At 30.7% G+C, this 27739-nt stretch overlaps 1 protein-coding gene across 16 annotated transcripts in view; it reads right to left on the bottom strand.

Moving 5' to 3' along the window:
- The window catches only part of LOC107447641 (neurogenic locus Notch protein-like), an 80790-nt gene that overhangs the window by 34334 nt on the left and 18717 nt on the right, over positions 1-27739 (bottom strand). The window contains exons 6-29 of one of the 16 annotated variants that reach the window (XM_071184789.1): positions 25609-25755; positions 25299-25445; positions 22396-22542; positions 22087-22233; positions 20740-20886; positions 17811-17957; positions 17501-17647; positions 17193-17339; positions 16890-17036; positions 16579-16725; positions 16270-16416; positions 11932-11994; positions 9740-9796; positions 9015-9071; positions 8773-8829; positions 8560-8616; positions 8323-8379; positions 8088-8141; positions 7844-7900; positions 7607-7663; positions 7348-7404; positions 5617-5838; positions 3254-3376; positions 1534-1653 (exon numbers count right to left, since the gene is read on the bottom strand). In XM_071184789.1, coding sequence (XP_071040890.1) covers positions 1534-1653; positions 3254-3376; positions 5617-5838; positions 7348-7404; positions 7607-7663; positions 7844-7900; positions 8088-8141; positions 8323-8379; positions 8560-8616; positions 8773-8829; positions 9015-9071; positions 9740-9796; positions 11932-11994; positions 16270-16416; positions 16579-16725; positions 16890-17036; positions 17193-17339; positions 17501-17647; positions 17811-17957; positions 20740-20886; positions 22087-22233; positions 22396-22542; positions 25299-25445; positions 25609-25755 — 2655 coding nt within the window. The remainder of the gene's footprint in view (positions 1-1533; positions 1654-3253; positions 3377-5616; positions 5839-7347; positions 7405-7606; positions 7664-7843; positions 7901-8087; positions 8142-8322; positions 8380-8559; positions 8617-8772; positions 8830-9014; positions 9072-9739; positions 9797-11931; positions 11995-16269; positions 16417-16578; positions 16726-16889; positions 17037-17192; positions 17340-17500; positions 17648-17810; positions 17958-20739; positions 20887-22086; positions 22234-22395; positions 22543-25298; positions 25446-25608; positions 25756-27739) is intronic. The other 15 variants (XM_071184797.1, XM_071184798.1, XM_071184800.1 and 12 more) reach the window with 15 other exon arrangements.

Below are 27739 nucleotides of genomic sequence, written 5' to 3' on the forward strand. Positions count from 1 at the left end.
AACAACAAGGAAACAACAAGTCAAATCAAGGAAAATTTTGATAATTCTGAATTATTTATCAAGAGTGATTTTCTTCAATATGCAGCATAGTGCTTATAAATTTTTTTAATCGCTTTTTATTATTAGTTATAAATAGTAACAAGAAAGGTAGTAAGATTTATTTGAAAGTTTGGAAATTTTTTTTTGATAAGGGGAATTATGCAAGGCTTATGAATTCAATCAATGAGTTCGAATGTAGGTCATCTCCAAGAAAGCTTATTTTACAGGAGCGACAAAAATTGGATAGTTAAGTATCAGCTTCATATATAGCGCATATTATATTTTTTGATATTACAATATGGCTGGTTACAGAATATTCTATTGCTATTGGGCGATAACATCACTTAGTTTTTTAATTTAAAACAATAATTTGAACTTGGAGTGATCGGTTTTCGAACAAAACTTTAAAATAAATAGTATGCATTTACAAGTGAAAATATTAATAATTTGTCATTTAGAAATGAAATAAAGATTGTACATTTAAGTCATATTCATGGAAATATATGTAGATTCCAAAATTTTTCGTGTTATGACTAGCTGTGCTTGGCCACGTACACATTTTTTCATCGAAAAACAAAATCTCGTTTAATTTATGTCGTAAGAAATTATTTGATGCCTGCAATTTTCTTGAGGTTTATGGTAACTTTTCCAAAACCATTTTTTTTTCAAAATGGTTATGGTGCTACTCTTAAGATACTTTCTTATACTGAGTAAATACTAATTTGCATTAACCAGCACTGAGCGGAGGTACTTAAACTTCACCATATCTAAAGTTTTTATAAGAAAAATTTTTATGATGAGACACCTGAAGCTGTTGTTTCTTCTTTCTTACTTTTCCATAGTAGCATTTTGGTAACACATTTTTCTTAAAATGCCTTGCCCAGCAGCTTTTTACTGACTTCCTTTACATTCCGTAGTTACTTTTATCCCTCTTTATGTTCTTGCATATACCATTTAGAGAACTATCCAGTGAATTGCGTGATAAAAAAGCATCATGTAATATAGAAAGCCTAATCTGAGTAACTAATTGTTAGGTTATGAGAACAATTTCACTTGCAACAACGGCAGCCATTTGGCGAAGTTTATTCTGAGAACAGGTCATCTCCAGGATATGGCCTGTTTTTGAACTAAATTGAGATTTAACTGCACAAAATATACTTTACCAGGTAGGAAAGTAGGGAGACATGATTTTTTTATATATTTACTATGTATCTACGTCAGCTAAACTTAATTCAAGAACCTCAATTTTGGAAAAAAGTGGAGATGACAGGTTTTCGGATTCATCGATTCAATTGTTTCTTATCTCACCGAAAAAGAATTTGCTGTCTAAAAATTTAGTGATGAATTTTAGTAGCTAGGTGAAGTCGGTGCCATGAGGTTTCTGTTAGTTATCTATATTTTGTTATTTCAGTTCTATCTATAAGTTCCATTATAGAAAACATAATTTTGAAAACATTAAATTTCCAGATTAATTTTCAATCTGGTTCGACTTACTTTTTTCACAGCCTTTGTCATTCAAGTGGAAACCATCTTTGCATACACATATTGCATCCCCGTTAGGTGTCTCCTTGCAAACCTCGTTCTCTTTACAGATTTTATTTTTGCAGAAATCAGCTGAAATAAACGAAAAATACTCAATATTTTTACAGTAGTTTAGAAATTTTAAGCTTATTAGCTAATTCTTAATATTAAACTTATCAGAAACTCGACTTCTTGTGTTCATATAGAGGTTCAGAGAGAGAGAGAGAGAGAGAGAGAGAAAGAGAGAGAGCTGAGAATCTGTAGCATCCATGTCAAGCCTGACAGCAATCCACAAATACTGATCTTCGCTTACTGCTGTGTCTTATGACCGACTTTGCCAGGCTTTCTTCCGACAGATCCGGAATCCATAAACGTTGCACATGACGTTGGACATTAAATTGATCTCTCTACAAATTTGGACAGTGGTGGTGGCTCAGAGGAGTGTCCACTCGCCTCTTAATTAGGTGACCCGGGTTCGAATATAAGTGATGGTTGGCGGATACGAATTTAACACTAGGTTCATATAAACCTGGAGTTACTTCCATCTAACTTCGTTAGAAAGTGAAGACATATGTGTAACATTTTCTGATTGGTCGAGAGTCAAAATTTACCCAAACAGAACAAAAGAAACTTTTTCTCGTAGACTTTGGAGTGATCGATAAGGTATTTATATCGAGCGGGATCTCATAATTTCGTGTACATTCCCCCCTTTGTTTTCAAAATTATTCTAAACTGTTCAAAGTATCTTTTATGCACAAATACAATGTTAAAAAATAATTTATTTTGTGGAATAATTCGATTTTACAAATTACGATAGCTTTACTTGATACTTTCATCAAGTTATTTATGCTATTATATGCCGAATAGATCATAAATGTCTTGAGAAAATATTAGTTTTCTCCCTAAGAAAGTATTGCTTGTAAAAAAATTTGTAAACGTATTAGAAATGAATTACAGTTTTATAATTAAAGTTCTAATTTGAACATAAACAATTCGCTGTACTTTGGCGAAGTTTGTTGTCTTTTGGCTGGGGAAAGAAAAACGAATTGTAACCTAACTATATATTGATACTCCTAGCTATATATTGAATGATTACCCAACTATATATTGATATTCTAAATATTGATTTCTGTTGATGAGAAAAATTCTGAAATGGCTGCCGTTTATTCATTTTCCAATTATAATTAACTATTAATAATGGTGGTTTGTCATTATTTTCATACATGAATTTTGTTTATCAATGTCTCGTTATGATTTTTAAGTTTAGATATTTTTTATTGCTGAAATAATTTTTTTACTGATTATTGTATATTTTTATAGAAATGTAAGTTGCTTTTTTAATGATTCTATACAGTACCTGACTTTAAGGTCTATTAATTTTTATGTCTAAAATAATTATGTGACGTTTTTGTATGACCTACGCATGCATTATAGATTAAAAAAGTGCGTAACGTTACTTCAAGTTCATAGTAAAAATAAATATCGACATTTCGTAAGTGTATATTCCATGGAGCTAAAGTAGAGATCTTTCAAATCCCTTTGCATTTTATTGAGTGTTGTTTTTAGAATTTCTTAAATAGTGTATTATTTTTTATTTTTCGTTATTGCTGTTCGAAAAATATAATATTTTTATGTTATATAGTGAAAAATATTTTCAAGAGGATTTACATTTAAAATATAGATATATGCTTACCTCTACATGTTTTGTCTTTATTATATGAGAAATTGTCTTCGCATTTGCACGTTCCTTTTACACAAATTTCGTGAACCTTCCGACATTCTCCATTCAGAAATTTCTGTTCACATTTATCTAGATCTATTGTATAAAAGATTGAAATATAATGAAAGCAATATTTTAAATATATATGAGACATAACACATCTTTATAAATGCATTAAAGTACTACAACTAATACATTGGGTGTACTGAATTGAAATTTTTCAAATACTTAAAAATTAATTAAACAACACTCATATATTGCAAGAAAAATATTTTACATTTGTGTTGCTCATATTTTATAAAACATTAAGGCGTTTATTGTCCCCAAAACTTATATTTTCCTTTTTGTGTTGGATACAAAAAGCTCAGACAAACGAAATTATATGTTAGTCGGAAATGACAGATTGCAAGCGAACAGTTCATATACAAAACAAACTGTTCCAGAATTGTGTTATGACTATGCTTATTGATTTATGAAGGCAATTTAAAAAATGAAAGTTCTCTCATAGGTTTTGGCAATGCTAAATAATTAACTCAAGAGAAATATGTGTTTTATCAACGAAGATTGGCTAGAAACATGTTATCGTTGCTTTAATCTTTTAATCTAATTTTTAACCTCTATGTATACTGCCTAATTCACATATATGTTTCTTTTCATTCTTTTACCGTTTTGATCTCGCATTTTACTTGTTTATGTTAGTATAATTTACATAAAAACGTGTGTCTCTAAACAATGAAATTAATAATTGTGATTGCAGTTAAAATCTATTTTTTATATATTCCAAATGTAGGCTTCAAGTAGCATTGAAATGTAAATAAATCAAAACATAATGTACATAATTTGGAGAAAACATTGGTTTAACTGAGAGTTTGTGTTTCATATTCCTAAAACTTAAGTTTAAAATCAACATCATATTCATAATTCTAGACTAAAATATACGAGTATCAATAAGCAAACAATGCATGATTTATTTATTTTAATAAGATTCAATTAATTAATTTTTTGCTTTTGCCGCCTTTTTACCAGATAAAAATTGTATTTGGTGATTTATGTCAAATTAGATTTATTGAAATGATACTTCTTATGTGACTTCCAACAAGGTTGCGTTAAACGTTTACCGCTACATTTTTTTTGGCCGCGAAATCACATGGTAGGATCCAGTTTTCCCTCATTCATTTCCGTACTGTTTTGGTTCTCACTAGCATAAAAATAATAAAAGTCATAAAAGTATTGTTTTTCTATAAATATTTTAGTTTGATTAGATACACATATAATTTAATAGGATAGTATTTTTTATTTTCAAACTTAGCGGATAACAATTGTAAAAAATGAGTGAAACCAATCCCACGGACAATGCGACGGATTTAAGGTTATGTCAAGGTACGTCTCTTGTGAATATCAATTCATTGTTAGGTTTTCTCTTTTCTAATTGCCATTTATATTTCACCAAATGCAGCCATGAAGGATATTAAATTATTTATTGCAAAATCTTTATTGCCACTATCCACTGCAGGTTCACTAGCTCTGGCAGACGTTACTGGTGAAAAAATTGATTATTGTGAGCGGCCTGTGATCCTTGCAGGAGATTTTAATGTGAATTTCTCGTTACCTGAAGCATTATTAACCTTCCTTATAGACAAATTTGGATTGGAAATGATAAATGGTAAGAATGTTCCAACAACCAAACGGGTAACTACCATTGATGCAGTTTTTGCAAGAAATATTGAAAAAATAGAACTCAAACATTTCGTATCTTACTTTAGTTATCATAATCCCATTGTAAATGTTATAGATTTGGCTATTTCTAAACTCGAAAATGATAATTAGAAGATGCGATCAATTGTGAGTTGTAAGCATTGTTAATAAAGTTTGCCTTAAAGAAACAATATGATTTCACTAAAAATCAATTTCTACCCCTTCCTTTTTTCACTTTTACGCGCGGAGGGACTCCACGCACTATTTTTTGTTCTGAGAGACAGATGTTTTTCTCTAACATCTTTTTCTAGAGGAACTTTATTTCCACCATAAATTAAATGCATTTTTTTCACATTTCTGCGAGAAAGAACTTTCATCTCAACGTTATACGGAAAATAGATTTTAATTTATGAAATTGGCTTCGCTAATTATTATGCCCTCATTTATTTAAGCAATTTTCACTCTCCTTATAAATCTTAGAATTCTTTCTTTATTCTGAAAAAAGGTAACCATGTCATAATTAACATTTTACTAATTTATTTTAGAAAACTGCCTTGGTATTTATTTCCCATAATTTGATGGAATGTGCTGAATATTATATGAATAAAGGTACTAATTTAATTATTTTTACTACATCTTACTTATGCACGCTTTCTTTGCAATATCAAAGCGCTGGTTTTCTTTGCATTTGCAGTATCCTTCTTTTAAAATTAAATCATAGCCGCATGCAGCACCTCCACATTCTAATTTGCAATTTTCGCAGTCTTTTCCCATAAAGCCATACGAGCAGATACAGTTGTAGTCCTGTCCATTATTCACGCAAGTGCCTCCGTATTTGCAAGGATTTGAGTTGCATGAGTCAACTGTAATAAAAATTCTTGATAAGCTTTGCTGAAGCATATAAGCAAGATAGCTTTAAGAAATCAACATTATCAAGATAATAACTTTGAAAAAAGCAAGGAAATTACTTTGAGCTCATTATCAAGATTCATATTTAGCTAAATACGTTTATGTATTAAACATCATTTTAATATATCTTGACCTGAGAATAGATATTTTCTTAAATTTATCTTGACCTTAGAATAAATAGTTTTCCTGATAACTTGAAACTGGAACAGGTTTTTGCTTAAATGCCACTTTGTATCAGATTAGATAGCATGCTAAATATAAGTAAATTTTTTAAAAATAAATTTTATATCTTGATGCTGGAATATGTATATTTTTTGCCAAAATACATTACTAGACACTAAATATGCTTTTACTTTTGTGCTTAAATGTATAAGTAACTTTCAGACTTACAAATTATTACACAACATAGCTTGTACAAAATTTATAAGATTTCTGACAAAAATGTGAATGGAGATATTTTTCCTATTCATGAACGTCGGTTGCAATTGTTATATACTTCATTAAATTTTATAATCTTTAATTTTTTTTTGTTTCAGTAACTAAAAAGAAATTATTTTCTAGCACAAATGTTGTTTTTTTTGAAAACTTTGTAGCATAAAAATTATTGGCAAAATTTACTAAAATTTACTCTCAAACTTTTTCTCAGTTTTTCGATACAATACAGTAGAAGAACAAGCTATGAAAATAATTTATATCAAGAAACACGCCATGAATCACATAGTTATACTTTTGCAACAAATTTAAATTATGTGATAAACATTCTAGATCCAAACATAAAATTTGCATTTATTGAAGTTCTTTTTTTTTCTGAGACACACATTTCTTTTGCCAAAAAAGAAGAACCAAGAAACTAACTTTAGTAATAAAATTCTAACCCTCGGTTCATTTATCTCTGAAAATATTTTATACAGAACTGACCGGTGACCCCAAGTGTAAAGATGGGAAACTCGCGAAAGTCGTAACAAAATTTGGCACAATGCCAGCGCTTCGTGTATGGCGGAGAAGTTTGTTTCCAGGGGCACAGTGCAGCGCATGCGCATTATCATCCTTAGTTTTGGAAGGAGAGTTTGGAGAGAGAAGCACATGAGAAATCAATCAATGGCGGACGTTAATTTGACAATTATCCCTAACAAGTAAGTGCGCTTTGTATAACCTATCTTCTGTTGATTTTTTTCTCCTTGTTTTCAATTTTGATAAAGATTCTAATCCTCNATCAGCTAGTATTCAGCCGTTTTACCAAGCCTTTCAACTTTCGCCATACTCATTTCTAAGGTTTGTAAATGAAGTAAAAGAAATATATCTAGAAAATATCTTTGTGAAAAGGACAAGCAAAATTACATTACATTCATTCAATAAAATTACCAACAGGTCAAATTTTAATTTCATTCTTTGTTTTCCTTTTATAGTTGGATATGGAATGAGTAATTTCTTTGAAACTTTTTATCTTTGTTGCGTCTACTTACTTGCTGTTGAAGATTTCAAAGGCTGTCCCGTTGAAACTTTCAAGGTAGAAGTAGGACCTGCGAATCAGTAAATAATAATAAATAAATTCATAAATGAAAAATAATATATAGTGTGCTTTAAAAATAATTTTACGTTAGCTTATTTTGAGATGCAAAACATGTAAATCAAGTTTCATTTTATTCTTTGTTTTCATTTTATAATAGGATATAGAATGTACAGTTTCTTTGAAACATTCTAATCTTTGTCATTTCTACTTACTTGATGATGAAGATTTCAAAGGCTGTTCTGTTGAAACTTTCAAAGTAGAAGTAGGAACTACAAATTAGTAAATAACAATAATTATATTATGTGTTTTAAATATCAGTTTACGTTAGCTCATTTAGAGATGTAAAACATGTAAATCAAGTTTCATTTTATTCTTTGTTTTCATTTTCTAATAGGATATTGAATGTGCAGTTTCTTTGAAACATTCTAATCTTTGTCATTTCTACTTACTTGATGTTGAAGATTTCAAAAATTGTTCTGTTGAAACTTTCAAGGTAGAAGTAGGACCTGCGAATTATTAAACAATAAATAATATATAGTGTGTTTTTAAAATCAGTTTGCGTTATCTTATTTAGAGATCTAATACTTGTAAGTAAGTCACGTTTTCAATTTATTCCTTTTTTTTTCATTTTATAATAGAATATTGACCGTATAGTTTCTTTAAAACATTGTAATATTTGTCATATCTACTTACTTGTTGACGATCTCAAAGGTTGTTCTGTTGAAACTTTCAAAGTAGAAGTAGATCCTGCGAATTAGTAAATAATAAATAATATATAGTGGGTCCTAAAAATCATTTTACGTTATCTAATTTAGAGATCTAATACATATAATTCGAGTTTTCAATTTATTCTTTGTTTTCATTTTATAATAGAATAGGGACTGTATAGTTTCTTTAAAACATTCTAATCTTTGTCGATTCTACTTACTTGATGTTGAAGATTTCAAGGGTAGTTCTGTTGAAACTTTCAAGGTAGAAGTAGGACCTGTGAATTAATAAATGATAAATAATATACATTGTGCTTAAAAAATAATTTCCCATTAGCTAATTTTGAGATGCAAAACATGCAAATCAAGTTTAATTTTATTCTTTGTTTTCACTTTATAATAGGACATAGAATGTGCAATTTCTTTGAAACATTCTAATCTCTGTCATTTCTACTTACTTGATGTTGAAGATTTCAAAAGTTGTTCTGTTGAAACTTTCAGGGTAGAAGTAGGACCTGCGAATTAATAAATAATATAAAGTGTGTTTTAAAAATCAGTTTACGTTATCTAATTCTGAGATCTAATACATGTAAGTCACGTTTTCAATTTATTCTAGAATATGGACAGTATAGTTTCTTTCAAACATTCTAATTTTTTTCATTTCTACTTACTTGATGTTGAAGATTTCAAAAGTTGTTCTGTTGAAACTTTCAAGGTAGAAGTAGGACCTGCGAATTAGTAAATAATAATATTGAATTATATAGTGTGTTTTAAAAATCACTTTACGTTATCTTATTTAGGGATGTTCAACATATAAGTAACTTTCTTATTTTATTCCTTGTTTTTATTTTATAATAGGATATGGAAAGTATATTTTGTTTGAAACATTCTAATCTTTATTATTTCTACTTACTTGTTGTTGAAGATTTCAAAATTTGTTCGGTTGAAACTTTCAAGGTAGTAGTAGGACCTGTGAATTGGTAAATGAAAAATATAAGGTATTGTTTTTTAAAAACCAGTTTGTGCTAACTTATTTAGGAATGCAATGCATATAAGTTACGTTTTTAATTCATTCTTCGTTTTTAACCTAATAATAGGTTATGGAATATGTAATGTTTTGTAAAATTTCTAAACTTTTCCATTTGTTTTCACCAGTTTTGAAGATATTAACGGTGGTTCTGTTTAAGCTTTCAAGGTATTAGTAGGGCTTGCTATTTAGTAAATAAAATATATTAGATATTGTACTATGAAAACCAGTTTTTATTAACTGTTTTAAGATGCAATACATATAAGTCAAGTTGTCATTCCGTTCTTTTTTTTTTTCATTTTATATTTATTCTTTGATGTGTAAGTGTAATTTATGAGAAACTTTCAAATTGTTTCTTTTTTACTAACTTGTAGAAGATTTTAAAGGTTGTTCTGTTGAAACTTTCAGAGAAATTTTAGGCCCTTCAATATAGTAATTAAAAGATATCAGGTATTGTGTTTTGAAAATCAGTTTAATGTATATTGTGTAAAGGGGTGTAATTTATGTTACGTAATATATGTTACGTTTTTATTCCATTTTATTTCAATTTTATAATAGAGTGTAGCATGTGCGATTGCTTTGAAATTTTCCAATCTGCCAATTTTACTTACTTGCTGTTGAGGATTTCAAAGGTTGTTTTGTTGAAACTTTCATAGGTGTAGTAGGGCCTGCAATTTTGTAAAAAAGAATCATTAGATGTTAAGATATTAGATGAAAGTACTAGATATTTAGTATAAGGAAAATGTAAAAAATTTTAATATTTATTCGTAAATTTGATTTTTTGGAAAGTCTAATTTTTACTAACAATTTAATAAAAAAGGGTTTCTTTTAATTCTAGTACATCAATTCCCAAAAACCATTTTGGTAACATGGTTTTTGGGGAACATGGTTTCAGTAAAAAATTTGTAATTCAGTGAAGTGTTTATTTTAATATAATATTACATTTACAAAAGCAAATTGTGTTTAATACAAAACTGGTATTCCAAACTTCAAATTTACTGCACTTGGCACACATTTTTTGTATTGATCTAAAAAAAAAATGTAAAACATTCTAAATGGATTATTTAATAAAAATCCTACGTTAAAGCATACCAAACTACTATACATATATGTATGAAACTTTCAAGAACCGACATTCGTGGTAATCTTATCTAGTTATCAATTTTAAATGTCTGCTAATTCAATTTAATTTATTTTAAAGATTTTGGGTTGAAATTTACTTGGGATTTAAATGTATTAAAGTTTTATAAGAAATACAAGTTAGATACAAAAACATATTGAAATTTAAGTTTTTTTTATAAGGGAGTAAGTGAAAACTTCAGTAAGAACTCCGCTTGGCATATATTTGCTTATTTGGACGACTAATGACTTAAGTAAATGTACTTTTGCAGTATAAAACATTTAACTGTCTTGCCACATAGAGACTACCCACCCTCTTGAAATTCTAAGAATTTATTTATTGCCAAATCATATTTTCTAAAATTAAGCGTGCAGAAAAGCGTCTCATTTACATCGCATAATTTATATAGTAGTGATTTTTGCATAAAAGGATGCTTGTCGAGGTTTGGACTGTAATTTTCCCTGACCTATAAATACATAAAAAAATTTTTATTCTGTGGTCGAATTTATGGTTGCCGCGATAGAATACTGGAATAATATTTCTGTTACTATTTGCCATGATTTAGTACATTATAAGCAGCATTAAATATCTCATGCTTAATATAAACATACGTGGATATATCAGAAGATTAAGAGCTATGATTTTGTTTCGAAATTCTACCTTTTTCTTATTTTTTACGTATGCATTTTTTTTGGCAGGTTTATCTTTATTTTTATTTATTATTATCATTATATTTTGTGGGAGAGAAAGTTAGTTAGTCATTGTTAATTTGTGTTTGGATATTTTTTTTCCAACATGCATGATTCATTAATTTTTTTCCTCTGCCCTGCTGCCTCATAAAACTAAGGGGATTATATTTCAATAGAAGGCATCTTAAAATATTTCAGCAAATAAAAAAAATTGGCAATCTAAGAGCTTGTGCAAGATAGAATAACTTTCTTTGACTCACACAGACATCACAGCATTTTTTGAATCTAAAATATATCTTTTTATGTGTTTACAAAGAAGAATAATGTGTTTTTAGTTTGGATTTCAGTAGTTTCTTACTGATGCATAACCTACTTTAAATGTCTTAAGAACTGTTTTATAAGTATTTATTCTAAATGTGATCAGGAATTACGAAGATCCAGTAGCGATTCCATATATCTGAAAATTAAAAATGATTAGAATTTCACATTTATTTTAAAATAAGTGAAGTTTACACCTAAGGTCTCAACTCATGAGTCAGCGAAGTTTCTCCAAAAAGAGAAGTTATATCTTGAGCAGTTTTTTTCAATTGGATATTTAAATTTTTTTTTATCAGGAATCATCCATCCCAGCTCGCAGTTTAACTTAGAGATAACAATAAGACTGCTCTCTAAACTTGAACTTGTATTCTTGATTTTTTGCTCTTTTACGTATTTTTCAATTTAAACTAATGCAGAATTCCTTTTGTATCGAGATTTGGATAATAAATATACTAAATCTGCTGTGTTTGATATACTCAAAAATAAGATATATTGTGAATTTCTAAATGTTAAAGACCAACACAATTGCTTTAAAACTTCTTTTTATTTAGTCCTAAGAACAAAGATTTTCATTTCGCAATCACTGGAATAATGAACACTTTGAAATATCTTAAAATATAGAAAAATTTTATTTCAATCTTTAAATACACAATGTATTTTAATTTTCAATACTCACTCTTAGTTGTGACTATGTTTGTCGGGTTTTCGCTGATTCCCGCTGTTGAAGATGATGCATCAACTACAAAATTTATGTTGTTTTATGCACTTATAGATTATCTAATAAAATATTGAAATTGCATTGGCATTTTAATTTATTTTCAAATTCATCCAATACAAAAAAATATCAGCAAACTAAAGACAGATAATTAAGAAATTGTTATAAATTTAATATGATTTAATTATTTATTCGCGTGCTATAAGTAGAAAAGAAACTGCATAACTTTAGTATAGCGCAAAATTTATGTAAATTAGATTCTCGGTTTAGGAGAATAAATTTATTTCAGAATAATCAAGAATTATGCATGGTAAAGTAACTTCTATCAATCTAATTTTATTATATCTAGTTTTATTTCCTTTATTTACGAAATAAAACACTTTATAATATCGTTCATATAAATGCATTTGGTAAAGTTTAGCTAAAGAGGTGGGTCAAGATAGTTAAATTGTCTTCAGGCTAGTGGGAAAAGAAGTTGCCAGTCGGAAAAAATGCCTACTGAAATCAATTAAGAAGTATGCATGATTTAACCCTGTTTTAATACCTTCTAAAGACTAAAAATCACCGTAAATTGCTCAAAATTTTAAACAATAATTTAAAAAATCACATATTTTGTTGATTGGTTAATTCTCAACTACAAAATAAGTTAAAATTCCATTCACAAACATTTCTGTGCGTACGAAATTTTAGAATCGCACGTTAATATCTTCTGCTACTTCCACGGAAATGGATTTTATATATTAAACAGTTGTATTTTTATTGTCCGAAAGTGAAGTAAATGTGAACCTTTATTTAAAAATATTCCTTGAACATCAACAGTTCTATGTCTTGTGAGTGGCACAAAGTGTTAACGTATAATTCTAAAATGTTGCTCATATATTGAGAAATCAATAGTAACGTTTAAGCACTATTGCAAGTCACTTAACAAAATGAAACTTTTTGAATGATAAGGATTTTTTAGCATTAAGTATTTAATTGGCTTTTGGTTCATTAAGCTCAGACTAAAAAAAAACAAAGGTAGTAATAGACGAATTCTATACACTACTACTGAAAGGGAAATATGGAATAAAATATATTTAAAAATGAAGCATTAAATCTGATGCTAGTCTAGGATTCGCTTTTCCTTTTTAATTCGGAGCAAGAAAAAAAAAGGCGTGCTAAATATGAAGATGAACAATTATAATATGCAGCTTCAAGCATTAGATAATGAGTACATGAGATACCAAAACTTATCAACAAAATGAAAAAAAATTCATAATGACGTAGTAATACGGATAATAGATTCGCCTATGATAGAAAAACAAAACTCTTCTGCGTAAAATAAGGCAAAATGTACGGAAAATAAATAATATTCCTGTAAATTTATTTCAGTTGTTCGCATACTTACAATTCACCTTTTAATTATGCTAAAAAAGCATTTTGAGATTTTTTAATGTTTATTAAAAAAATATTTCAAGGAAAAAAACTGAGATCAAGAAACTTTTTAATTTCACTATAAAAAAAATCTTGAAACCTTTTTTTTTAATGAACAAAAATATATTTTCCTTGCGATTTTTTTACAAATAAAAGAATGAAATAAACTTAATGCGAAGAAAAATTGAAGTAAAAAATGCTTGTTTAGTGTTATAAAAAATACATCGAAGTATTTTACTTAAAAAACACTTTCTATTTCTAATTAACGCGCTCTAGACTATTTTATGTTGAAAATAATGATATTTAACAATATTGAAAAAAACATTCAGGTGGTAAGAGACATGGATTTTATATATACAAATTCAAATTCTATTCAAATTTTTAAAATTATTTCTCCCCAAAAAATAATTTTATGTAAGCTTTGGAAATCAAAAATGGCACAAAACTAATCCTTTCCGGTGGCTTTACGTTATTAGATTATTAGAAGTTTATCACATTGAATATATTAAATGAGTATTATAATGCATGAGTATTAAAAATATATTTCATAATAATAAAATAAAGGTTTATTGCTTTTAAAATAGTTTGGCAAGATGGTACTGCTCAAGGCCAACTCATGATAGTCAAAAATAACAACGAACAAGCGATTTTCCCTTTCGAGGGAGCATAAAAACAGTATTTAAATTAAAACTGTACAGTATTGTTGCTGTCTTAACAGGTACCAAATATCTAATTGTACCTATATTAATATATTTGGTAGCAATTAAAATTGCATATTACCAAAAGATCCTATTGCCAAAATTAATCAAACATCGTTGGCCTCGATAATATTATAGTGATGTTTAAAGCTCCTCCTAAATGATTTAGTACCGTTTCTTCATTAATTTTTCTTTTCAGTACATAGCTAGTTCTTTAATCCATTGAGTATCTATTACCTAAATTAATTAAGCATCATAATCGTCAATAATAGAATGACATTTTTTTTACGTTTTACCTAAACGAATTAGAACATTTCTACATTAATTTTGGCTCTTATTTTACAGTTTATAGGTTTATTTTAATTAGTACCTATTACCAAAATTAATTAAGTATCATTGGCTTTATAAATAGTAAAAAGGAAAAAAATATTTTACTTTTCTCCTGAACGAATAAGTACCGTTTCAACATTAATTTTGCTTTTTAGTGCCACAATAGTTTTTTTACAGTATTATTTTTATCAGTTAGTAACTATTATCAAAATTAATTTAGCATTTCTCCATTACTTCTGCAGTTTTGTATGAAACTTAATATATTTATTCCAATTAGTACCTTTTACAAAAATTTAATATGTATCATTGTCGTCAATAATAGGTTTTTGATATTTCACCCTTCTCTTGAACGATTTAGAGCTATCTATTAATTCTGCTGATCAGAACAAAATATATAGAGGTAATTTGAATTATGATTGATTTTAAAATCATTAGATTTACAGAAATATATGTTTTAAAAGTAAAATAATTATAATAACTTTGACAAATAAGAAAATATACCAAAAAAAAGCCTCTGGTTTCAGAAAACTTAAAAAATATTAATTTGATGACGCGGTCAGCCAAAGCAAACAAGCTCATGTTGATCATTGAGTTTACCTGATATAAACTATAAAAAATAATTAACATTAGAGTGATCGGAATGATCATTTTTGGAGATAATTAATTTTGAGAGGTGCTATGTCATAAAATAATCATGCAAGCAAAATTAACTTACGTGGCTTTTTAAGTTTTTGAAATCTTCAAAAGCACTTAAGTAAACTTTTTTAAGATTACATAATGAGAACATTATTTGGCGATTTACCTACAATGAACATAGCCGTCAGAATGACCGATAAAAGATATCTGAGTGTATTGCTTGTATTTTGCACACTGTTTATCCTCCGTTGTTTATCTTTATATTGTTTTTTCACCAACTGACTAGATCGATGCAGTATACAAGTTCTTCCTTCCGAAACAAGATCCTTCTCCTACTCCCTGCTGCTCTCATACCACTCGTAATTGATTAAGTAATTGTCAATTCTTTCTTATATCAGATTGCTTTGTGATTTGGGCTCAATATTAACACAGAAAAGACTGACTTCCCAAACATTTGCAGAAAGAATAAGGTTTTAGGAGAAAAAAAAATTAGAAAATTTTTACAGGGAATTTACTGGCAAAAAAAGCTAATAAAATTTAATCAAATGTTCTCGACTCAAAAAAATGCGCATTTTAAAAAGGAGTATATAAGGTAAGAAAGACGATAAAATTCAGATTAAATTTTCGCATGGCAATGGAACTTGGGATGAATAAATTTTTATTGGTTTGATATATCGAGGTAAAGAATGACACACAGTTACGTTCCTTTCTAAGAGAGGAATATCCCCGACAGAAGGCGTTTTACGTTCTAAAATCTTGTTTACTTTTAATGGGGAAGAGGAATTTTTCATAACTATTACTATACGCCTAAATCATCGAAATATCACACAGAATACCAAAACAGGATTTTTCTTACATTTTTTAGAAAAAAATATTCTAGTACAGGATAAAAAATAATTCATGCCCAAGAACGTAGACTAAATAAATGCCTGCATCTTAGTACCATACACAACTATGAAAGAGTAAACATATAAATAAAGTAAACTATGACTAAAAATTCTATTTCTATTCCAATGTTTGCAAAGTAATTAAAAATTCATTGAGAAAAATATATATTTATAGATACATATTTTTCTTTGTCGATTGGCTATATAGGAAAGAGGCGTAAACAATTTTCTTCAGGGAATATGATTTCTTATTTTTCTCATTCCTGTATTTGTAAAGTTACTCTTTCTCCCTAATACTAAAAATCTTAATATCGATAAGATACAGTAAAATTTACCAATGCATTTTTCATTCTCTAGTTTGTAGCCAGGGAGGCAGTCGCACGAGTATTTGGAGGCATTTAGTCTGTCATTATTGCAAGTAAAGAATTCTCCTTTCTTTTGACATGCCTCTTTCCCTCCGTAGTCCTCGCATCCCGTTTTAACTGAAATACAATAAAAAATTTCATTTGAGATACGGGGAATAGTTGTAAACATTTTTTTTAAGAAATATGAATTGACATTTTTTTCTTTCCTGTATTAATAAAGTTACTTTTTTTTCCCTACGTCTAAAAATATTGATGTCGTTAAGAAAGAGTAAAACTCACCAATGCATTTTTCTTTCTCAATTTTGTATCCAGGGAGACAGTCGCACGAGTATTTGGAGACATTTAGTTTGTTATTATTGCAAGTAAAGAATTCTCCTTTCTTTTGACACGCCTCTATCCCTCCGTAGTCCTCGCATCCAGTTTTAACTGAAATACAATAGAAAATTTAATTTGATATATGGGGAATAGTTGTAAACATTTTTTTTTAAGAAATATGAATTGACATTTTTTTTTCTTCCTGTATTAATAAAGTTACTCGTTTTTCCCTACTACTAAAAATATTTATGTCGTTAAGAAAGAGTAAAACTCACCAATGCATTTTTCTTTCTCCATTTTGTACCCCGGGAAACAGTCGCACGAGTATTTGGAGGCATTTAGTTTGTCGTTATTGCAAGTAAATAATTCTCCTTTCTTTTGACACGCCTCTTTCCCTCCGTAGTCCTCGCATCCAGTTTTAACTGAAATACAATAAAAACTGTGATGAGGGAAATAGTTGTAAACATTTTTTTTTCAGAAATATGAATTGACATTTTTTTCTTTCCTGTATTAATAAAGTTACTCTTTTTTCCCTACTTCTAAAAATATTAATGTCGTTAAGAAGCAGTAAAACTCACCAATGCATTTTTCTTTCTCAATTTTGTACCCAGGGAGACAGTCGCACGAGTATTTGGAGGCATTTAGTTTGTCATTATTGCAAGTAAAGAATTCTCCTTTCTTTTGACACGTCTCTTTCCCTCCGTTGTCCTCGCATCCAGTTTTAACTGAAATACAATAGAAAATTTCATTTGTGATATGGGAAATAGTTGTAAAAATTTTTTTTAGGAAATATGAATTGACATTTTTTCTTTCCTGTGTTAATAAATTTACTCTTTTTTCCCTGCTTCTAAAAATATTAATGTCGGAGAGAAGCAGTAAATCTTACCAATGCATTTTTCTTTCTCCATTTTGTACCCAGGGAGACAGTCGCACGAGTATTCGGAGGCATTTAGTTTGTTATTATTGCAAGTAAAGAATTCTCCTTTCTTTTGACATGCCTCTTTCCCTCCGTAGTCCTCACATCCCGTTTTAACTGAAATACAATAAAAAATTTCATTTGATATACGGGGAATAGTTGTAAACATTTTTTTTAAAGAAATATGAATTGACATTTTTTTCTTTCCTGTATTAATAAAATTACTCGTTTTTCCCTACTACTTAAAATATTAATGTCGTTAAGAAAGAGTAAAACTAACCAATGCATTTTCCTTTCTCCATTTTGTACCCAGGGAGACAGTCGCACGAGTATTTGGAGGCATTTAGTTTGTCATTATTGCAAGTAAAGAATTCTCCTTTCTTTTGGCACGCCTCTTTCCCTCCGTAGTCCTCGCATCCAGTTTTAACTGAAATACAATAAAAATTGTGATATGGGAAATAGTTGTAAACACTTTTTGTAAGAAATATGAATTGACATTTTTTTCTTTCCTGTATTAATAAAGTTACTCTTTTTCCCCTACTTCTAAAAATATTAACCCTTAGGAAAATTTGCCATAGGAGTGCCATAAAAAAATGCCGTAGGATATTTCTATGGGGTTTTGCCTATGGTAAAATTTTGCCATACACTTTTGCCACATACGTATGGCGAAATTTTGCGATAAAACTAAGATGTGCTACAGCTTATGAAGAAATATTTTGCCATAGGCTATGGTACACCTTTGCCATACAGCTATGGCAACATTTGTTGTTGATATTTTACCTTGCATCAAAAAATTGTTACTTACAAGAATCTTTCGCAATGGATATTGAAAATGCAAAACCTAATAATTGTAGAAAAAATATATATCCAGGAAGCTTTTTTTAAAAATTTCTTTGATAAACTTCCCCCGTTTTACTTGCAGGATCCTTTCTGAATGATTTTTTTATTGAAATAAATTTCAAACGGTTAGTACTAACCATTAGAAAATGGGTCCGGTGGTCGGAGCGAGAGGGGAAAATATTAGTTATGTTGATTAGAAACAAAATATATTGAGTAAGGACAACCAATACTTGTTAAAGCTGTAAAAAACAAGAAAATAGAAAGTGGGCCCGAAGGTCGGAGATAGTATAAAAAACGTTAATTTGATTGATTGGTATCATAATTAGTATTTAGATAAGCGTATCAGATATAAGAGGAACCTAAAAGGAAGTGAAGTAAAATAATGGTCCGATGGTCGGAGCGAATAAGAAATTTTTTAAAATTTTGATATGTAATACCAAGCTTAAAATTAAACAGACTACTAAAACAATAAAATACTATGAAATCTCAGAAGATAAAGAGTGGTCGAAGCGAAATTAGTTTAAAATAGACCAAAAGGAACAAAAGCCGCATATGTAACGATGCAACCAGTGGTGGTATGTGAACAAAATTTTATAAAAAAGATGGTATTAGACTATAAAAAGCTAAGAATAGAAAACAGGCTAAATTACTTCATCCCCTACTAGTGAGGGATATAAACTCAGAAAATTTATGTTGAGTTGTGTTAAGCACAATTAGAAAAGAGAACGCAATATAGAAACATTGGTAAATACAAAATATGTTTAAGACATGATTAAAATTGGTAAAATTAATAATTGCTATTGACAGTTGGTCAGGGATAGTAAATAAAAATTAATTGGGTATAGGGAATCGCTATGACGAAAAAGTTGTAAACTCAAGGAAAGATTAAATTGTTAAACGCATTTGTGGTAACAGCAGCAGATGATATGGCCAGGGACTGTCCCGTTGATGATATTAAAGCAAAACAATTGTGAACAAGTAATCCAGCAAATCTTGTTAAGTGATGACCCTAAGCTATTTATAAATATGTAACAGAACATTGTACAAATATATATGGATACTTAAGAAATATTAGTTGTAGGATAGTAAAACACAGAGGCATGGTAAAAAACAATTTAATAGCAAACAAAAATTAAACACAAAACAAAAATATGAAGCCCTAACATATGTAAGATAATGTAAAAAAGCATAGCAAGAACCTAAGTGGAATTAAAATCAAAAACTAATGAGAATGTAAACACTGACTTTGATATTGATATATGACACCAATAAAATGAAATTGTCACCGAACAATTCAAAAGAATTAAAAAAATTTAATTATTAAAGAAATGATGGATCTGGCTTGATGATAAGCACTTAACTGCGTTTTACATCATGAAAATTGTTTACAAATTACTATGGGGAATAGAACACCATTAATAATGGAAAAGTGGAATGACATTATATAAAATCAGAGGGAGGGGGATAAAATTAAAAGAAAGATGTCGTTCAATCAGAAACAGTTGGGAGAAAGAAATATAAAAAATTTAGATAAAAATATAAACAGCAAGATATTAATTAAAGTGTACAAAGTCAGCGCTAACAAATGGAAAAATTTAACATAGCGAAAACCTATACCCAATCGCGACATATTTTGAAAAGATACAGATAATAAAAGTACCAGACCGCCGGAAATTAAAAACTTATAAAATTCAGATAGATAATCGCATAGGCGTTTGCAATAAAATGTTTTTGACCAAGAATGAGATCGAAAAAATATTAAAATAAGTCGCCAAAGTTAGCGAAAGATTCCACTTGTAGTGGATGACACGTTAATATGGCGGTCTGATACTCTAAGCTTAAATCAATGGAACATCGGATTTAAGACACTCAAAAATGGAAAAATTGGCCAACCGGAGGCCGGAAAAGACTCACCAGGAATGCCTTGTGGGATTACATGTTGAATTTAATTAACTTCGGGGTGAAGAATGAATATTGCTTTCTTTTAGCAGATGTTTTTGAGGACTCCATTGGAGTTGTTCTTTCATTGGTGGGGATTTAGATCAGCTTTTCCTTATGGTATACTGCCATACAAGTCTTTATGGTTACCACTGGCTTATGGTATATTGCCATACAAATTTCTATGGCTGCCATAGGCTTATGGAGGTTTGCCATACAAATCTCAATGGTAACCATAGGCGTATGGTATCTTACCATACAAATTTCTATGGCAGCCATAGGCTTATGGGGTTGTGCCATACAAATCTCTATGGTAACCATTGGCGTATGGTATCTTGCCATACAAATTTCTATGGTAGCCATAGATTACCATAGGCTTCTCTATGGCAAATTATCCAAAGGGAATGTCGTTAAGAAACAGTAAAACTTACCAATGCATTTTTCTTTCTCCATTTTGTACCCAGGGAGACAGTCGCATGAGTATTTGGAGGCATTTAGTTTGTCATTATTGCAAGTAAAGAATTTTCCTTTCTTTTGACACGCCTCTTTCCCTCCGTAGTCCTCGCATCCAGTTTTAGCTGAAATACAATAAAAAATTTCATTTGTGATATGGGAAATACAGTGACCNTAAACACTGACTTTGATATTGATATATGACAGCAATAAAATGAAATTGTCACCGAACAATTTAAAAGAATTAAAAAAATTTAATTATTAAAGAAATGATGGATCTGGCTTGATGATAAGCACTTAACTGCGTTTTTCATCATGAAAATTGTTTACAAATTACTATGGGGAATAGAACACCATTAATAATGGAAAAGTGGAGTGACATTATATAAAATCAGGAAAAATAAAATTAATATAAGGGGGATAAAATTAAAAGAAAGATGTCGTTCAATCAGAAACAGTTGGGAGAAAGAACTATAAAAAATTTAGATAAAAATATAAACAGCGAGATATTAATTAAAGTGTACAAAGTCAGCGTTAACAAATGGAAAAATTTAACATAGCGAAAACCTATACCCAATCGCGACATATTTTGAAAAGATACATATAATAAAAGTACCAGACCGCCGGAAATTAAAAACTTATAAAATTCAGATAGATAATCGCATAGGCGTTTACAATAAAATGTTTTTGACCAAGAATGAGATTGAAAAAATATTAAAATAAGTCGCCAAAGTTAGCGAAAGATTCCACTTGTAGTGGATGACACGTTAATATCGCTGTCTGATACTCCAAGCTTAAATCAATGGAACATCGGATTTAAAACACTCAAAAATGGAAAAATTGGCCAACCGGAGGCCGGAAAAGACTCACCAGGAATGCCTTGTGGGATTAAATGTTGAATTTAATTAACTTCGGAGTGAAGAATGAATATTGCTTTCTTTTAGAAGATGTTTTTGAGGACTCCATTGGAGTTGTTGTTTCATTGGTGGGGATTTAGATTAGCTTTTCCTTATGGTATACTGCCATACAAATCTTTATGGTTACCATTGGCCTATGGTATATTGCCATACAAATTTCTATGGTTGCCATAGGCTTATGGGGGTTTGCCATACAAATCTCTATGGTAACCATAGGCGTATGGTATCTTACCATACAAATTTCTATGGCAGCCATAGGCTTATGGGGTTGTGCCATACCAATCTCTATGGTAACCATAGGCGTATGGTATCTTGCCATACAAATTTCTATGGTAGCCATAGATTACCATAGGCTTCTCTATGGCAAATTATCCAAAGGGAATGTCGTTAAGAAACAGTAAAACTTACCAATGCATTTTTCTTTCTCCATTTTGTACCCAGGGAGACAGTCGCACGAGTATTTGGAGGCATTTAGTTTGTCATTATTGCAAGTAAAGAATTCTCCTTTCTTTCGACACGCCTCTTTCCCTCCGTAGTCCTCGCATCCAGTTTTAACTGAAATACAATAAAAAATTTCATTTGTGATATGGGAAATAGTTGTAAACATTTTTTGTAAGAAATATGAATTGACATTTTTTTCTTTCCTGTATTAATAAAGTTACTCTTTTCTCCCTACTACTAAAAATATGAATGTCGTTAAGAAACAGTAAAACTTACCAATGCATTTTTCTTTCTCCATTTTGTACCCAGGGAGACAGTCGCACGAGTATTTGGAGGCATTTAGTTTGTCATTATTGCAAGTAAAGAATTTTCCTTTCTTTTGACATGCCTCTTTCCCTCCGTAGTCCTCGCATCCAGTTTTAGCTGAAATACAATAAAAAATTTCATTTGTGATATGGGAAATACAGTGACCTCTCACTTATGCACCACCTCTTTTATGCGCCTTTTTCATTTATACGACGATTTTTCTAAGTCCCGGTACATTAGGTAGGAAAATAATGATAATCATCTTTCGTTTATGCACCGCTCTAAAAATTAATTTTTCAATTACGCGCCGAAATTTTAGGCTAACATTTTAATTTTTTTCTTCCTTTAAACACTTTTTTCCTTCTCCCCCCTTTTTTCTTTTTTTTAAAAGAGAAAGGTTTCTAATTAAAAATTGAAGCAAATAAGCAATCCTTGTTACAGATAAAAAGAAATATGTTGTTAAATTCTATCGAAAAGCTCCCTTTTCTTTCCCCTGTGACCTTCACATTTTGGCTGTTCTAGAAAGACATTCTTTCCACATATTTGAATAGGGTGTCTTATCTGTTACACGCACAACAATGAAAGCCCATTTATCTTTAAGAAAATGACAATTCCTCTGGCCCAGAGGTTAGTTTTACTCCCTTGCTGTCTTCTAGAGAAAAAGACACCTGGAATACGAAAAATGAAAGAGACCGCTATCACTTACTTGCAGTCAGATGGACATCTCAAGTACATAAAAGTAGGTGGTCTGTTCTGTGACACTAATAATCAAACAACTTATTGTGCAGCATATTATGACGTCAAGTACTTTCCTTAGAAATTAATCATGTGACGTTTCACCCTCTCCCATAAAACTCAAATGTTTTGTGAAGAACTGTTCATTTATATCTAACTTAAACTTGTGTAGCATTTAAGATTTGTCTCTTAACGAAATGGCAAAGTGAACGAAATTGAGCTTATCTTTTAAAGCGGATATCATTAAGAGATTTGAAGAAAATCCATCAACGACTAAAAAAGCTTTATCTGATCATTTTAAAATTCCTGAATCAACTTTAAAAGGGATTTTTAAAAAAAAGGATGTAATTGTTGCTGCTCAACGGGAATGTGGAATTAAATCCTCGAAGAGAAGTCGTATTCAAGATGGAAAGTTTCAAGAACTGGAAAGTGTTTTATTGCAATTGTTTAAAGAGGCTCGTGCTTCTAACATTCCGGTTAATATAGAATTACTTAGGCAAAAAGCTGTTCATCTCGCAGAAACTTTGAAAATTGGAAATTTTTCAGCTTCACATGGATAGGTAGAGAAATTTACGATCCGACATGGCCTAGAAACTCGTACAATATCTGGTGAAAGTGCTAGCGTGGACGAAAAGACTGTAGAGCAATGAAAAGATGAATTAAAATCTTTAATTAAAGGATACAAACCAAAGGACATTTTTAATTGTGATGAAACTGGTTTGTTTTTCAGGATGATGCCTAAGACAACATTGGCATTTAAGGGGGGACCCTACCACGGTGGAAGAAACAGTAAAGAACAATTAACCATTTTATTATGTTGTAATGCAGATGGATCAGAGAAACATTCCCCTTTTATTATTGGCAAATAAAAAAAACCTCGCTGTTTTAAAAAAATAAGGCGACTTCCCTGTGAGTACTTAAGCAATAAAGCAGCATGGATGACCTCAAAATTTTTTTTACCTTTTCTTCATGCATTTGAGAAAAAAATGGAAAAAGAAAAAAGAAAACTCCTCCTTTTTATGGATCAATGTCCAGCGCATCCACGAGACTTACCAACTTCTCAACACATCAAAGTAGTGTTTTTTCCTGCAAATTGCACGTGCAAGTTACAACCTTTGGATTGAGGTATTATCCATTCCTTGAAAGTTCATTATAGAAAAACACTGATTCGTCGATATCTAGCAGAACTGGAAACAGGCAAATCAGCAGCAGCCGACGTAAAGGTTTTAGTTCTGGATGCCATGAATATAGTATGCACTGCATGGAGAAGCATTGGACAATCCTGCATAAGGAATTGCTTCAAAAAAGCTGGATTTATATTTTGAGATGAAAATGAATTTATAGATCAAGTTAGCGAAATTGAAGAAGATTGGGATATCGATTTTAGGGATAACGAATGGAAAGCTGTATCAAACGAACTTGTTTCTTTTAATGAATTTATTGCCTTTGATAATAATTTATTAACAACGAAATTAAGAGACATTGATGACATCGCTAATGAAATGGAGGATGAGAACGTGGAGGATGATAAAGTTCCTCCAAATCGCACAGCAGTATTAGAAGCATTAGACACTATTCGTGACTATTTACAATTTAATTCTTCTTCTGAAACTCCCTTATCCCATTTAAATGAACTGGAAAAAACTGTTTTTTGAAATACGTCGGCAAAAACAAACACAAACATGCATTAAGGATTATTTCGTAAGAAAATAAAGTTGTCTTTAGGTATGCTAAATTTTTTCTTTGTATAATTATAGTATACAGTATAAATATTAAAATTATAACAGTATAAATGTTAAAATTTAATCTTCAACAGTATAAATATTAAAATTATAACAGTATAAATGTTAAAATTTAATCTTTAACAGAATAAATATTAACACTTAATCTTTAGAAACATATTTATTCATATTGTCACTGCAATTTACGATGCGTTTTAGAATTTTGAAGTTTTTCACTTATGCGCCTTTTTCTGTTCGCCCCCCTTACACCGGTGCATAAGTGAGAGTTCACTGCAGTTGTAAACATTTTTTTTAAGAAATATGAATTGACATTTTTTTCTTCCCTGTATTAATAAAGTTACTCTTTTTTCTCTATTACTAAAAATATTAATGTAGTTAAGAAACAGTAAAACTTACCAATGCATTTTTCTTTCTCAATTTTGTACCCAGGGAGACAGTCGCATGAGTATTTGGAGGCATTCAGTTTGTCATTATTGCAAGTAAAGAATTCTCCCTTCTTTTGACACGCCTCTTTCCCTCCGTTGTCCTCGCATCCAGTTTTAGCTAAAATACAATAGAAAATTTAATTTGTGATGTGGGAAATAGTTATAAACATTTTTTGTAAGAAATATGAATTGTCATTTTTTTTCTTTCCTGTATTAATAAAGTTACTCTTTTTTCCCTGCTACTAAAAATATTAATGTCGGTGAGAAACAGTAAAACTTACCAATGCATTTTTCTTTCTCCATTTTGTACCCAGGGAGACAGTCGCACGAGTATTTGGAGGCATTTTGTTTGTCATTATTGCAAGTAAAGAATTCTCCTTTCTTTTGACACGCCTCTTTTCCTCCGTAGTCCTCACATCCAGTTTTATCTGAAATACAATAAAAATTGCAGTCGTTGGTGTGAGGAAACTAATATGGTAGTAAATCTGAATAAATGTGCCACTCAAACTTTCTCTGTAATTCATCGACCTCTATACCAAATCTCTCTTTTTCTTGCACTACGCTTGAAAATGTTGATTTCTTCACTTATCTCGGAACCGTTTTTGATTCTAAACTGAGCTGGAGGAATCATGTTGCATTTCTTGCCGAACGGATAATAAGACGCCTCCCTATTTTAAAATGACTTGCTGGCACTCTCTGGGGATGCGCCTGGTCTGCCCTCGCTCTGACTTATCAAAAATATATCCTTCCAATTTTTACTTACTGCTCTGAACCACTCATCTCTATGCCTACTTCCCTACTTCACAAGCTTGAAGTTTCACAAAACTATCAGGCACTTAGACTAATAACAGGTGCTATAAAAACTAAACCTATAGACGCAATGATCTTGTTCACAGGCATTAAGCCTTTGGATGTTGTCCTTAGGGAAAGGGCTGTCTTACTATACTTTAAACTTACCCAAATGGATAATTTTTGGACTAACTATCTACTTACTTCTCGTAGTTTAAAAACTCAAAATGGATTTATTCAGACCGTCATGGAACAATTAGTTGGAATCGATATGCCCCAACTAGAGGGTCAGCAGGAGCTGGTGAGCCCTCTTGACTACCAAAAAATTAATGTCAGGCTCTCTCTTGAACAGGACATTGTCAAAAGTGAAACATCTACCGCTGCTCTCCACCTTCTTGCGCTGGAGACAATGGGAATCCGTTACCCGGAACCGCTCTGACTGAGAGTTTTTACAGATGGCTCTTTCGATCCGGATCAACCAAATGCTGGAGCTGGTATCTTTTGTAATCTCAAATCGCTCCAGTGGGTGCCAATAGATCTGCTTTGGACGAGGAAGTTGTTGCAATCCGTATTGCTCTCGAACAGCTTTTTTGTTTTATTGAGACTTTTTCAAATGTGGTTATCCTTTCAGACTCGAAGGCGGCGCTTTGCTCGATTGAATCTTTGCATTGCCCTTCCAGTTGCGACGTTCTAAAATGTCAGGATGCGATACGTAAACTCCACCATTTTGGCAAAACTGTAGCTCTACAATGGATTCCCGGGCACTGTGATATTGCAGGAAATAAGAAAGCTGATGTTTTGGCAGAGAGAGGCACAAGAATTCTCCAGGCTCTTTGTAGGCCAGTCCCCTTTTCAACTTTCAATAGGATTAATAAATCAAAAATCAATGGGAAATTCCATCATCAATTGTCAGAAAGGGTAAAAACCAAAGTGTGGAAAGATCTTCGACAGAACACCATTCCAGACTGTCCGCGCCGCGAAGCGGTGGCTCAGTTTCGACTATATACCGGACATGACTGCCTAGCCGCGAACCTGTTTCGTTTAGAGCTGGCACCTGATCCCTATTGTTCTCTGTGTATGAGCCAAGCTGTTTTGGATGGCAGCTGCATCCTGTGCTGCAGGGCCCTCCACGGGTCGCCATCTACCGAACGATATTGGGAAGCAAGAGCGCTCTTGAGGAAATGACTTTTTACTTTCTTGTTTTGTTCCTGTGTTTTTGCTTTTTAACACGTCAATTCACCTCTGCCATTTGAAATCCATACATCCATACATAATAATAAACGCGGCTGTGTGTGTGTCTGTAATCACAATATATCGCCCCAGAAGCCTCGCCCAGGCACGAAACTCGGCACATAATAGTGTTTTGACATAATGACGAAGTATATTTTTTCTTTTTCAAAAATTTGGATTAGTTTTTTAGTTATCAGTCACTTTGTAAGAAAATCTATGCTTTTTCGTCTTCAAAGAGCCATATTCAAAAAACTATTAAAAAATGCATATACTTTTCTCCACTCTTATAAATGTATGCTAATGCGAACCTTACAATTGAAATATTAATTTTCGACAACTTAAACCAATAATATACGAAGGAATTAATAATTTAATTGTAAGGTTCGCATTAGT

Source organism: Parasteatoda tepidariorum, chromosome 9, assembly GCF_043381705.1.
Source record: "Parasteatoda tepidariorum isolate YZ-2023 chromosome 9, CAS_Ptep_4.0, whole genome shotgun sequence".
NCBI lineage: Eukaryota > Metazoa > Arthropoda > Arachnida > Araneae > Theridiidae > Parasteatoda > Parasteatoda tepidariorum.